At 47.2% G+C, this 14,905-nt stretch overlaps 1 protein-coding gene across 1 annotated transcript in view; it reads right to left on the bottom strand.

Annotated features, from left to right (window-relative positions):
- The window catches only part of SH2D4A (SH2 domain containing 4A), a 36,199-nt gene that overhangs the window by 12,176 nt on the left and 9,118 nt on the right, over positions 1 to 14,905 (bottom strand). The window contains exons 3-5 of the mRNA XM_077918314.1: positions 13,344 to 13,571; positions 10,423 to 10,503; positions 7,157 to 7,277 (exon numbers count right to left, since the gene is read on the bottom strand). Of these exons, the coding sequence (XP_077774440.1) occupies positions 7,157 to 7,277; positions 10,423 to 10,503; positions 13,344 to 13,571 (430 nt within the window). The remainder of the gene's footprint in view (positions 1 to 7,156; positions 7,278 to 10,422; positions 10,504 to 13,343; positions 13,572 to 14,905) is intronic.

Raw genomic sequence — 14,905 nt, 5'->3', positions numbered from 1 at the left:
GGCTTTAAGAAAAAGGAAACAAACTCGCAAGAACTCACAAGATGTTTCGTCTTGCGAAGCAAGCCCATAGGGAAATTCGTCTTGCGGAACGACTCAAAAAACGGAAAACCCTTTCGTCTAGCGAGTTTTTCGTCTTGCAAGGCATTCGTCTTTCGGGGCACCACTGTACAAGGTTATTTTAGCTTGCACATCAAACTCTTCAGTCTCAGCAAAACCAGTGGGTCCCTGGTGGTGAAGGTGGGTGCAGGTCTTGGATTTTTGGGCACCATTTATAAGGAGCCATGTTACGGATTGATTACAATACCACCAGTTACATGAAATGTTTAAATTAAGCTAGAAATAATGGTTTTTCGGACCAAAGCTCACAACTGGAAAAATAACTTCTACAAAACAAAGAGAAACTTTTGTCTAAAATGTATAATCAGTTATTTGAATGGGAAACAAAAGATGAGCTTGTTAAAGTCTCAATGACACACTGGGCACAAGATATAGGACACAATATAGATTTTGACCTCTGGGGGAAAACTCTGGAAAAGTGACTTGAAATTTACAGCATGTTATTCTTTGAAGGAGAACTACCTGAAAATGATTCACAGATGGTATTTAACTCCAAGTAGGCTTGTGAAGATGTACAGGACAGAAGAAGAGAAGAAGAAGAGTTTGGATTTGATATCCCGCCTTTCACTCCCTTTAAGGAGTCTCAAAGCGGCTAACATTCGCCTTTCCCTTCCTCCCCCACAACAAACACTCTGTGAGGTGAGTGGGGCTGAGAGACTTCAGAGAAGTGTGACTGGCCCAAGATCACCCAGCAGCTGCAGGTGGAGGAGCGGAGACGCGAACCCAGTTCCCCAGATTACGAGACTACCGCTCTTAACCACTACACCACACTGGTGTAGCTTCAGGATCTGTCCTTCCAGTGAGCAATCAGGGAATCAGATAAGTGCTGGAGATTAAAAGACGTGGAGGCAATGTTCTTTAAAATGTGGTGGACATGTAAAAGAGTAATAGGGGAAGATCTATAATGAATTGGGGGGGGGGGATGTTTAAAAGTACTTTCCTAAAAAATCCTTTCTGTAGGGGATAATTCAGACTGAAATTCCCAGGTGTCAGAAAAGGTTACTGTATCTGGCAAATAGAAGGGGAAGAAATGGAGGCAGTGAGAGATTTTACTTTCTTGGGCTCCATGATCACTGCAGATTAAAAGACGCCTGGTTCTTGGGAGAAAAGCAATGACAAACCTATACAGCATCTTAAAAAGCAGAGATATCACCTTGCCAACAAAGGTCAGTATAGTAAAAGCTATGGTTTTGCCAGTAGTGATGTATGGAAGTGAGAGCTGGACCATAAAGAAGGCTGATTGCTGAAGAATTGATGCTTTTGAATGATGGTGCTGGAGGAGACTCTTGAGAGTCCCATGGACTGCAAGATCAAACCTCTCCATTCTGAAGGAAATCAGCCCTGATTGCTCACTGGAAGGACAGATCCTGAAGCTGAGGCTCCAATACTTTGGCCACCTCATGAGAAGAGAAGACTCCCTGGAAAAGACCCTGATGTTGGGAAAGATGGAGGGCACAAGGAGAAGGGGGCGACAGAGAACGAGATGGTTGGATAGTGTTGTCGAAGCTACCAGCATGAGTTTGACCAAACTGCGGGAGGCAGTGGAAGACAGGAGTGCCTGGCGTGCTCTGGTCCATGGGGTCACGAAGAGTCGGACACGACTAAACGACTAAACAACAACAACAACAACAACAACAACACAACTGCTGCCCACATTTTGTTAGCCCCAAAATGGAAAACAAGCGAGGTCCCAGCGAAAGAAGAATGGCAGCTTAAGCTGACAGAATATGCACAATTTGCAGATTTAACATATAGAATAAGAGAGCAAGAAGAACATGCGTTTAAAGAAGACTGGGAAATGTTTATTGAATATATGGGAAATAATTGTGTACAGGTGAAAACGCTGGCAGCGTTAAGATAAATTCAACAGTGTAAATAAGTTTTGATGGATGCAGTAATGGAATACTGATTGGTTTAGTTTTTGTAAAATATGCGGGGATTTATGATATGTAAAGTGAACCATGGAAAGAGAAGAAGGGAAGTCACTGATATTTTAAGGGTGTAAAATGAGTACTTTAAATTGTAAAACAGAAAATTGAATACGAGAGAGAGAGAGAAAGAGAGATTTGGCATCATTTTGAGGAGCAGGTTGGAGCGCAACAGTCAGTTTGTTGCTGTGTTTGAGCCCACTGAGGTGTGTTTCTGAGCCTCCTTCAGTTTCAGAAAGGAAAGTTGGCTTTGCCTCTGTTTGCACAGCTGTTTGCTCATGGCTTTTTAATATGGGCGTTTCTTGGTGCCAAGACTCTGAGCCTCAGATTCACACACCAGGGGAAGTTGTACAGCCTTTGGGGTCCCCCTTTTCTTGGGGAAGTGGGAGGCTTACATATACACACAGACACATTCTGGGGCATAATCAGCTGTGTACACATCAAACATTTACAGCACATTTAGGAAAGACTTTCTCCCCTTCATGTCCCCTCCTCACACCAGGGCTGCCTGTGCCAAGAGAAGGAAGTCTTTGCGCGAACCTGCAGGAAAGGGAGGGGGCAGCAGCACAGACGAAAAAATGTGCCAATCTGCCACTGGATCAAATCACTGGAGATATTATAAGGTAAAGGTAAAGGGACCCCTAACCATTAGGTCCAGTCGTGGCTGACTCTGGGGTTGCGGTGCTCATCTCGCTTTACTGGCCGAGGGAGCCGGCGTACAGCTTCCGGGTCATGTAGCCAGCATAACTAAGCCACTTCTGGTGAACCAGATCAGCGCACGGAAATGCCGTTTACCTTCCCACTGGAGTGGCACCTATTTATCTACTTGCACTTTGACGTGCTTTCGAACTGCTAGGTTGGCAGGAGCAGGGACCAAGCAACGGGAACTCACCCCGTCGCGGGGATTTGAACCGCCGACCTTCTGATCAGCAAGCCCTAGGCTCTGTGGTTTAACCCACAGCGCCACCCGCGTCCCCTGGAGATATTATAACCATCTTCAAATATATAAAGGGCCGTCGAATGGAAGGTGGAGCAAGCTTGTTTTCTCCTGCTCCGGCGGGCAGGACTCGAACCCATGGCTTCAAGTGACGAGAAAGGAGATTCTGACTGAACATCAGGAGGAGCTTTCTGACAGTGCGAGCTGTCTGACAGTGGATCAGAGTCCCGCGAGAGGTGGCGGGCTCTGCTTCTCTGGAGGTTTTTAAGCAGAGGTTGGGTGGTCATTTGTCATGGATGCTTTAGGTGAGATTCCTGCATTGCAGGGGGTTGGACTAGATGACCCTCGGGCTCCCTTCCAACTCTATTATTGTATAGTTCTATAATTGCCTAGAGGAGCGGTGGGCTCTGCCTCTCTGGAAGGCTGGACAGCCACATGCTGGCAACAGTCCAGGCTAGAGCTGGTCCAAGATATGTTGGCACCTGTGGGGAACCACAAAATGGTGCCTCACTGCTACCAGGGAGGAAGCAGTAAAGATCTACAGCAGGAACAAATTATTATTATTATTATTATTATTATTATTATTATTATTATTATTATTACCCTGCCCATTTGGCTGGGTTTTCCTCTGGGCGGCTTCCAACAGAATATTAAAATACAATAATCTATTAAACATTGAAAGCTTCCCTAAACAGGGATGGCTTCAGATGTCTTCTAAAAGTAGTTGTTTTTCTCTTTGACATCTAGTGGGAGGGCGTTCTACAGGGCGGGTGCCACTACCAAGAAGGCCCTCTGCCTGGTTCCCTGTAACTTGGCTTCTCGCAGCAAGGGAACCGCCAGAAGGCCCTCGGAGCTGGACCTTAGTGTCTGGGCAGAATGATGGGGGTGGAGACGCTCCTTCAGGTATACTGGACCAAGGCCATTTAGGGCTTTAAAGGTCAGCACCAACACTTTGCATTGGTCTTGGTACTGGGAGCCTATGCAGATCTCTCAGGACTGGTGTTATATGGTCTCGGCGGCCACTCCCAGTCTAGCTGCCGCATTCTGGATTAGTTGTAGTTTCTGGGTCACCTTCAAAGGTAGCCCCACACAGGGGGGAATAAAGGCTAAGAACAGTTTCAGGTTAAGAACGGACCTCCAGAACTAGTTACCGTATTTTTCGCTCTATAAGATGCACCAGACCATAAGATGCACCTAGTTTTTGGAAGAGGAATATAAGAAAAAAAAATTCTGAATCCCAGAAGCCAGGACAGCAAGCGGGATTGCTGCGCAGCGATCCCTCTTGCTGTCCTGGCTTATGGGATAGCCGTGTGCAGCCTCTCCTGAGCAAGGGGAGCCTTCATCCCCTGTCCAGGAGAGACTGCGTGCGGCTGTCCCATAAGCCAGGACATAACCCCTTCTCCCTCCTTGGGGAAAAGCCCCCAAGAGCCACACACACGTTCCACGCAGCTCTTTAAAGGGAGCGCTGAGCAGAGCCTCCCGCCTGCATTCGCTCCATAAGACGCACACACATTTCCCCTTACTTTTTAGGAGGGGAAAGGTGCGTCTTATAGAGCGAAAAATACAGTAAGTTCGTAACCCGAGGTACCACTGTATAACAATGAAGAAAACAGAAGAAAGGGAAATAAACTATGTCCAGGGATGAATTCCAGTCTACACTCACTTCCTCCGACAATTCAGTGAAATTATTACAAGCCCAGGGAGAAAACATCACAGAATTTGAATGCCCAGTCCAGCACAAAACAGATTTCCCCTCTTGATCACCAACTCGTATCTCTAACTGCTCCTGCCAATGTAGAGCTCTGCACATCCATCGCTCTCTCCCCCAGAGCCTATGAAATGCGGGCAGTAGGTGTCAAGACCAATCCATGTTTCCTAGTTTATTGAATAAGGCACAGCTATTCAGAGGAGGAATCTAGCACACAACCCTCCCCTCGGCCACCTTTTAGTTATGCATTAATTTTTACAGCTATAGCGATTCTCCAGAGCCTGCTGTAACCAGCTCTCCCCTGTTAATCGACTCGAATCTCTCCAGTACCAAGCCAATTCCAGTTTGGCAGCAATAAGCTGAAACGCTATTTAAACAGGATTTTAATGTGATTAAATTGCTAGATCCTCGTGCCAGTCAATAAAGCTGCGGCCTTTTTCACATTCCGATATCCTAAGTCTAGTCTCTTCATTCCTCGTCTGTCTGCATCGCTGCCTGCAATGATGGGGCTCACCCCTCAGCGCCGCCTCCTGGGCAATGCAGAAGAAGCTGACAAAATTATTCAAGGAGGAAGAAAAAGCCAGAGAAAGAACTTTGCCTGCCTGAAAGAGTCAAAGGTGTTTTGAAAAAAACGGATGGCGCAAGCACTCACTTTTGACTCTGGTTTGGCAGGTTTTTGTAGTTGTTTCAAGACCTCTGTTTAACCAGAGGTAACATTGGGACGAAAGAATTTGCAATGGCTGTTGTCGCTGCAGGTCTGTTACTCTGCATTTTTAATAATATTTCAAATATTGTGCTTTTATTTCCAACTGTATCTCTTAGGTGACTTGGTAAGCGCGAAGGTGCAAATGATGCAGGCTGCAAGCAAACTTCTCTGAGACCTTCAAGTCCCTCTCCTTGTCTCCAGTCAGACCAAGGTAACCTCGCAATGGAATTTCCCCAGGATTCAGGAAATGCATACAGGAAAAAACAACAGCGTGTGGCAGCAGTATGTGTGATGGAAGAGGTGGAGCCAGAGAGAACAGCTGCAACGGAAAGCAAGCCGCTGAACCAAAGCAGGGCATATGATTCTATGAAGCCTGAGGCTGACAAACACCAGCAGCTTCTTGCCAGATTAAAACAAAAAAAATTCCTTCCAGTAGCACCTTAAAGACCAACTAAGTTAGTTCTTGGTATGAGCTTTCGTGTGCATGCACACTTCTTCAGATACACTGAAACAGAAGTTGCCAGATCCTTCTATATAGTGAGAAGGTGGGGAGGGGTATTACTCAGAAGGGTGGTGGGAATGGGTGATTGGCAGATAGCTGTGATGAGCCTGTTGACGACTCTTAACGACTGCAATAGGTCTTACAGGAAAAAGCAAGGGGTGAGAAGGTGAAAAATGGCTTTGTCATGTATAATGAGATAAGAATCCAATGTCTTTGTTCAGACCAGGTCTCTCCATGGTTTTAAGTTTGGTAATGAGTTGCAATTCAGCAGCTTCTCTTTCCAGTCTATTTCTGAATTTTATTTTATTTTTATTATTTTTTTGTTTTGACTATGGCAGACCAACACGGCTACCTATCTGTTGCCAGATTAAATTCAGGATAGGCTTTTGTTCCTTTTGTAATATAAGGGTTGGTGACAGGAGTGGAGTATTTTAATACAGTCATGCCTCGGGTTACAGACGCTTCAGGTTGCACGTTTTCGGGTTACGGACACATCGAAACCTGGAAGTACCGGAACAGGTTACTTCCGGGTTTCAACACTCACACATGTGCAGAAGTGCTAAATCGTGCTTTGTGCATGCGCAGAAGCTCCAAATCGCAGCCCACACGTGCGCAGATGCAGTGCTGCGGGTTGCGAATACTGCGGGTTGCGAACGTGCCTCCTGCACAGATCACGTTCACAACCCGAGCATCCACTGTACAGTGGCACCTCGGGTTACATACGCTTCAGGTTACATACACATCAGGTTACAGACTCCGCTAACCCAGAAATAGTGCTTCAGGTTAAGAACTTTGCTTCAGGATGAGAACAGAAATCATGGTCCGGCGGCGCAGCAGCAGCAGGAGGCCCCATTAGCTAAAGTGGTGCTTCAAGTTAAGAACCGTTTCAGGTTAAGACTGGACCTCTGGAACGAATTAAGTACTGTACTTAACCCAAGGTACCACTGTACAAGTTATTCAGCAAAGGAGGTGGCTTGCTCATATTTTTATGTCTCCGTTTCTGATCTCTGCGCTGCTAGTTTGCAAATAAGCAAAAAGAACAAACAGGAGCCTTAGGCTGTGTACACATTACCTGCTTAAAGCTCCTGTTCAGCCACTCTGAGAATTGTAGCTCTTAGCAAATGACAGTTCCTAGGATTCTTTAGGGAAAGCCAGCCATGTGCAAAGTGGAATGATACTGCTTTGAATGGATCATGCAAGCGGGTCCTAAGTTTAATCTGATAGGCATCACCACATAAGAGATCTAACAGGGGCTTACGAGTTTCCAACCAAACAGGATCTTCCTTGTCCAACTTCTCCATTGACTCGTAGGTGCGATTCAGGGTCACTTCTTGTGCTCTGGTGTCATTCACGATTGTATTCATTTCCTCTTCTTTCCTCTGTCATACACACACACAAAGTATTTTCTTTAGTGTGAACCTATCTACTTCCTGCATGGCAATCATATTTACAGGTAATGAGCAGTTCAGCAATCCCTCTGATAAGGGTCATAAACTTCTTCTAATAAGGTGATTGGCAGATGAGTCGACAAAAGCTTTAGTCACCGATCAAAATTTGTCGCCTGACTAATCTTTAGGGCCAAGGGACACGGTTGAGCAACCGTCTAAATGAGCCTTTGCCCAACTCGATGATTCAGAAATGCAACAGGATGGTGGAATATCTTTTCCCTTGAGCTGCACTTTTAATGGCAGGCGTCTGGCAAATAAAACAGGGCCTGCCAACATGGTCCCTCCAACATGCTGTGGTTGCAAATGACCAGCATCTCTGCCCCACTGACCATGCAAGCAGGGGCTGATGGGAGTTATTCTACTAACCTCTGGCCAACAATGTGTTGGCTATCCCTGAAATAAGGGATAATTTCCAGTTTTAGATGGACAAGTTTATCCAGGCATGCTTGGCAGGGAAACGGGATAGGGCCTTCTTGGTGGCTGCTCCCAAATTTTGGAATTCTCTCCCGAGAGAAGCTAGACTGGCTCCCTCCTTGCTGTCTTTCCTTCCTCTGGAAGCTGAAGACTTTCCTGTTCCAATACTCTTGGAAACTGAATGCTTTTAATGCAGGGGCTGGTGCTGGGCTGTTTTGGTTGTGTTTGTCTGTCTGTTACAAACACACACACGAGTTTTAATTATATCCATGTTTAATTCTTTTTTAATGATTGTGTTTTTTCTCTTAATCTTTTTAGCTGTTCTTATTTTTATCTGTCAGCTGCCTCGAGTCCCTGTCGGGGAAGATAAATATATAATATCTATTCAGCAGCTACATTGCAGGGGGTTGGAAAACCCTTCCAACTCTATAGTTGTAGGATTCTAGTATTCTATTCTGTAAGGCTTGTTACTGTAAAGGCTTTAAAAGGATTTTCGCCCTTGGTGCGAGGTGGGTTGAAAACAAATGAAACCACTCCAGATACAAAGGATTTGGTGACAGATGACATTGTAAGATTTCTTAAAAACTATTCATTAAGTGGCAGCTTTGCTCTCAGGGTGCACATATAAACATGCACACACACACACACACACTCTGTCTGGTCAAACAGATTTTGTGGGTTATTGGGCGCACTACAAAACTACTTTATTAAACTGGATAGTCGTGACCGATTCTGGGGTTGCGTGCTCATCTCGCTCTAGAGGCCGTGAGCCGGCGCTGTCCGGAGACACTTCCGGGTCACGTGGCCAGCATGACGAAGCTGCAGCTGGCGAGCCAGCACCAGCGCAGCACACGGAAACGCCATTTACCTTCCCACTATAAAGCGGTACCTATTTATCTACTTGCACTTAAGGGCGCTTTCGAACTGCTAGGTGGGCAAGAGCTGGGACCGAACGATGGAAGCTCACCCCGCCGCGGGGATTCGAACCACCGACCATACGATCGGCAAGTCCTAGGCACTGAGGTTTTACCCACAGCACCACCCGCGTCCCAATGCCTTTCATACACCACTTTTAACGGCGATTTTGCAAAAGGTCTAGCTTGGCACCAACTGCTGAAGATGTTGGGAGGTGCCTGTCCATGTCTATTAGTTGCTAAGGTCTACTACAGAGGTCAGCAAACTTTTTCAGCAGGGGGCCAGTCCACTGTCCCTCAGACCTTGGGGGGGGGCTGTACTATATTTTTTGGGGGGAATGAATGAATTCCTATGCCACTGAGACCACATAACACCGGTCTTGAAAGACCTACATTGGCTCCCAGTACATTTCCAAGCACAATTCAGTGTTGGTGCTGACCTTTAAAGCCCAAAACGGCCTCGGTCCAGTATACCTGAAGGAGCGTCTCCACCCCCATCGTTCTGCCCGGACACTGAGGTCCAGCGCAGAGGGCCTTCTGGCAGTTCCCTCAATGCGAGAAGCAAAGCTACAGGGAACTAGGCAGAGGGCCTTCTTGGTAGTGGCGCCCGCCCTGTGGAATGCCCTCCCATCAGATGTCAGAGATAAACCTGATAATTTAGAAGACATCTGGAGGCAGCCCTGTTCAGGGAAGTTTTTAATATGTGACATTTTAATGTATTTTTAATCTTTGTCGGAAGCTGCCCAGAGTGGCTGGGGAAACCCAGCCAGATGGGCGGGGTACAAATAAATTATTATTATTATTATTATTATTATTATTATGACCCACAAATAACCCATTTTACTCATGTAAAAACACGCTGATTCCCGGACCGTCCGTGGGCCAGATTTAGAAGGCGAATGGGCCGGATCTGGCCCCCGGGCCTTTGTTTGCCTACCCATGGTCTACTAAGTGTGAGAAGCTAGTCTGTTCCAGGGCTTCTGCTTCTTCTTTAAATTAAAGCGGAAATCTCTGAGAAGTGGCCACGCCCCAAAGTCCTGCAATGGCTGAGCACTGAGCATTGACACGATTTACCTACATCGTGTAGCAGGCTAGTTGTCTGGTTTGCTAAATGTAAAAAGGTAAAGGTAAAGGTACCCCTGCCCGAACGGGCCAGTCTTGACAGACTCTAGGGTTGTGCGCTCATCTCACTCAAGAGGCCGGGGGCCAGCGCTGTCCGGAGACACTTTCCGGGTCACGTGGCCAGCGTGACAAAGCTGCATCTGGCGAGCCAGCGCAGCACACGGAAACGCCGTTTACCTTCCCGCTATAAAGCGGTCCCTATTTATCTACTTGCACCTGGGGGTGCTTTCGAACTGCTAGGTTGGCAGGCGCTGGGACCGAGCAACGGGAGCGCACCCCGCCGCGGGGATTCGAACCGCCGACCTTTCGATCGGCAAGCCCTAGGCGCTGAGGCTTTTACCCACAGCGCCACCCGCGTCCCTCCTGCGAGGCACCTGCTAAATGTGCCGCATCCCAATTTAAGGGCCTTGGGGTGGGGGGTATTTAAGATCACACTTGTCTCATGATTTGATTCGCATTCAGAAGCATGGCTTATATCTCTAGGCGATGCCTGCATTGCAGAGGGTTGGACTAGATGACCCTCAGGGTCCCTTCCAACTCTACAATTCTATGATTCTGAGACCAGGAGACGACAGTGAATACAGGCAAAATGCAGTTGCTTCCATAAACCCACACTGTTTCCTTACCTGCCGCAAGCCGTACTTCCTTGAATGATTGATAGAGTCTGCCAACATCTGTTCTATACCTCTTGGCTTACTGGTGGGAGCCTAAAATCCAGCCAAACAGAAAAAAAACAGGATTGTAAGCTTTTCACACCCTGACTCCAAACCTCGAATCTAATTGTGTTCCAAAACATACAGGATGAAGAATCACCCACAGTCAAGATCAGAATTCTTGGATTTTCAGGCCCACAGAGGAGATACATATTTTGCTTCACAGCGGTGTAACAGAATGGAGAGAGTGTAAAATGAGGGAGACCTGGGTTCAAATCCTCACTCGCTTGTGAAGCTCACAGAGATTTTCAGCCAGTCGCTATTGCTCAGTCTAGCATACCTCACCCAAGTTACAGTGGAACCTCGGGTTGCGAACATGATCCATGCGGGAGGCGCGTTCACAAACCGCAACGTTCGCAACCCGCAGCACCACGCCTGCGCACATGCAGGTCGCGATTTGGCGCTTCTGTGCATGTGCAAAGCACGATTTAGTGGTTGTGCACATGCGCGAGTGCCGGAACCCGGAAGTAAGCTGTTCCGGTACTTCCGGGTTCGGCGTGGTGCACAACCCGAAAACGCGTAACCTGAAGCGTCTGCAGCCCGAGGTACCACTGTATTATGAATTAATGTGCCAAAATGGCTTTTAAGCAGTTTACAAGTACAAAATCAATCTTAAAAGCCACACATAATGAAAATATACCAAAAGAACCCACCCCAGTTAAAAGGTATAAACATTAAAATGGTTCAACTAGGACAAGGAAGTTCAAATTCAGGGGAATTCTTCCCTAAACAAGAGCAGGCAGAATGCCAAGACTGATGGGGCGTCTCACATTTCTGTAGACTAGAGGTGATCAAAGGCTTGATTACCAATTTCCCTCCAAGGAAAGGGGAAGTGGCATAGCTAAGCCTGGCAGGACAGCTTACTCTATGGCATTAACCCCTTCATGCATTCCTTGGGCTTAAGCACGTTGGTGAGAGGTGACTGCTTATCCCGCAAAATCACCCTTCCACAAAGATGGCAAAGCACAGAACTTTGTCATAGAAAAACGCTCTCCTACATCTAGGAATATTTAATGTTGCAAAAAACATAGCAGCTCCATTGTCACGGCTAGGTTGTAGACCAAAGTACTGATGTGGTGAGCGAGTCCCATTTCCCAGAGCTAATTGTGTAAGTGAAGATCTGGAAGTGTGTTTAATGACGCCAACTGCCTTTTTTAACCCAAGGCGCAGAAGAAGGGCCAGTGACTCGTTACCACATTTGACCTCCAAATTCTGATTTAAGCACCTCTGTCAATGCAGTAAGGAGAGCTCCCTTCCTCCTGCCTGGTGACCAACCTACTTAACAAACATTCCTTCCCATTACATATTAACACAGAGACAGACTCGTTCAGCTCTCAAAACTTTTAAGAGAAAACTTGGCAGGGAGTAAATTACTTGTTCTCAAGCAAGAAATATTACAGTGAATCCAACTTCATTCACAGTTGCGTACTGGGAGTCCTTGGGAATAGGAATTTTGAATTTTGAAGCCTTCGATATATGGTAATGTTCATGAGCGTACCAACCAAGCACGTACATAGATCAGCACAGGAAGGCCAACCTGGAACCATTTTGATTCCTAAACTGAGCAAATGTTTTCTCTGCAAGGTCAAAGTGGGAAACCTCCCCATTGTCTCTTTCCTCACAAATCCTGTCTTAAGGGCACATTTAAGATACGAATAGGGTGTGAGCCTGTGACCTGGCCCAGGAACTAAGTATTTATCATTACAAAAGATTGGCCAGGCTCCCCAGGAAATCCAATCAAGTAACCTGCTAGACAGGAGATAAACAATGACAGCAGAAAAAACAACATTCAAATTTCTGTTTAGACCGCCTTTTTTGTGATGTAGGTATGATGTATCTGAGGGGTGGTCTTAGGTTACACCCCTTCTGTGATATATGTACAGTGGTGCCCCGCAAGACAAATGCCTCGCAAGACGAAAAACCCGCTAGACGAAAGGGTTTTCCGTTTTTCGATGCGCTTCGCAAGACGATTTTCCCTATGGGCTTGCTTCGCAAGACGGAAACGTCTTGCGAGTCTTGCGATTTTTTTCGCTCCCCCCCTTTTTCTAAGCCGCTAATAGCCTTTTAGCCGCTAAGCCGCTAAGCCTTTAATAGACGCTAAGCCGCTAATAGCCTTTTAGCCGCTAAGCCGCTAAGCCTTTAATAAACGCTAAGCCGCTAATAGCCTTTTAGCCGCTAAGTCGCTAAGCCTTTAATAGCCGCTAAGCCGCTAAACCGCTAATAGCGCTAAGCCGCTAAGCCGCTAATAGGGTTGCTTCGCAAGACGAAAAAAACCGCAAGACGAAGAGACTCGCGGAACGGATTATTTTCGTCTTGCGAGGCACCACTGTATGATGTTTCTGGGGGTGGTCTTGATCTACAGGTTGGGAATTTCAAAAGTCTTTATAAGGCCTTGCGTGTCATTTTTCTGGGTTCCTCCTCCTCTCCTTCGGGTGAGGGGAGCACCCTGTTGCAACAGATCAGTAAAGATCAAGCTTACTAGCTGCTTTGCTTCTCAATATTCTCTGGTTGGCCTCTGTTATTTTCTCCTACCAATAGGGAACCTTTGGAAGGACTCTATATGGGCTCTTGGATACCCCATAAGGGAAAAGGGCAAGTTTTATTTACAACACAGGCCAGGGATCACAAGAAAGAGACTTCAGCCAGGAGATCGAAGCAAGACAGAGGCCAGTAAGCCTGATCTTTATTGTTGCAACAAGACTTCCAACTACCACATGGAAGAAGCACAAGAGAAGCCGCGAACAAAGGATGCCCCCCTTTCTTACGATTTCCCCAATTTCTGCCCTTCCTTCCCCACAGGTGGGTGGGGTTTGCGGCACTGAGCAGGGGCTCACCTGGGCAGGTGCCTCCCACCTGTTTGGGCCGGCCTTTGACCTGCCCTCGACCAGGGAAACCAAAAGAGGCTTGGACAAAGGGGTCAGCCTCTTTTCTTTGGCCTTTGCCCCAACCCCGGCCAGCCGTCCATTGTCCTCCCTGGCTGAGGGTGGGTCAAAGGCTGGCCCAAATAGGTGGGAGGCACCTGCCCAGGTGAGCCCCCACCCGGTGCCGCAAACCCCGCCCACCTGTGGGGAAGGGAGGGCGGAAATTGTCATAACTATGTCATAAACTGGGAGGGGTCTTCTGATAGATACCTGAGCACCAGCCAGGCTTGCCCTTTCCCTCACATGACCTCCAGATTCTAATCTTCAGGTGAAACAAAGGAAAGTATTTACATTTTCCTGTTTCCCCAGCCAAGTTAAACACACCCTTTGTCTTGACTGAGACCCCAATCCACTGAGGTTGGTTTAGAATTGTCTTGGAATGATGACCTGTCTGGCACTCAGGTGCCAGGATGCCAGTGATTATCACCCACTCACTTCAGGGATTGCACTAAAAAAACAACAACACTTCGGGATTATGAATGCCCCTACCCATGTCCCGGGACGCGGGTGGCGCTGTGGGTTAAACCACCAGAGCCTAGGACTTTCCGATCAGAAGGTTGGTGGTCCAAATTCCCGCGACGGGGTGAGCTCCCGTTGCTCGTTCCCCGCTCCTGCCAACCTAGCAGTTCGAAAGCACCTCAAAGTGCAAGTAGATAAATAGGTACCGCTCCCAGTGGGAAGGTAAACGGTGGTTCCGTGCGCTGCTCTGGTTCACCAGAAGCGGCTTAGTCATGCTGGCCGCATGACCTGGAAGCTGTACGCCGGCTCCCTCAGCCAGTAAAGCGAGATGAGCGCCGCCACCCTAGAGTCGGCCACGACTGGACCTAATGAACGCTTTACCTTTTACCCATGTCCCAAGCTCCTCCCCTGCTAGCCATTTTCCTTCTGAGTAGAACAATGTTGGAATGGTGAACAGTGGTACCTTGGGTTAAGAGCTTAATTTATCTGGAGGTCCATTCTTAACCTGAAGCTGTTCTTAACCTGAGGTACCACTTTAGCTAATGGAGGCCTCCCACTGCCGCTCCGTTTCCGTTCTCATCCTGAGCAAAGTTCTTACGCGAGGTGCTATTTCTGAGTTAGCGGAGTCTGTAACCTGAAGTGTCTGTAACCCGAGGTACCACTGTAAATCCGTCACTGGAGTGATTTTATATTCTAAAGTTTCCACTGAGCCAGTACAATTAGCGAATTGCTACATTTGGCAATGTACAGCAGCTCTTTGTCTTTGCCTCGTAGTGTAGAGAGGCAAGGCTTGGGGGTGAGGTATCTCACCCCCATTCCAGTTCCCTGGTAACAGTACTCATTGGGCATAAAAACGAGCAAACAGAAACCATGGCAAGGCAGGCCCCAAAATTCACCATCAGTTTTTCTTAGTGTCTAACTCATGGATAGGCAAACTAAAGCCCGGGGGCCGGATCCAGCCCACTCGCCTTCTATTTTTTTTTTTAAAAGACATAAATAAGAGGATTTGAAGTAAA

The sequence above is a fragment of the Podarcis muralis genome, chromosome 13, assembly GCF_964188315.1.
Source record: "Podarcis muralis chromosome 13, rPodMur119.hap1.1, whole genome shotgun sequence".
NCBI classification, from domain to species: Eukaryota; Metazoa; Chordata; class Lepidosauria; order Squamata; family Lacertidae; genus Podarcis; species Podarcis muralis.
The sequence above is the reverse complement of the archived record's forward strand: the minus strand, read 5'-3'. Positions and strand labels throughout refer to the sequence as shown.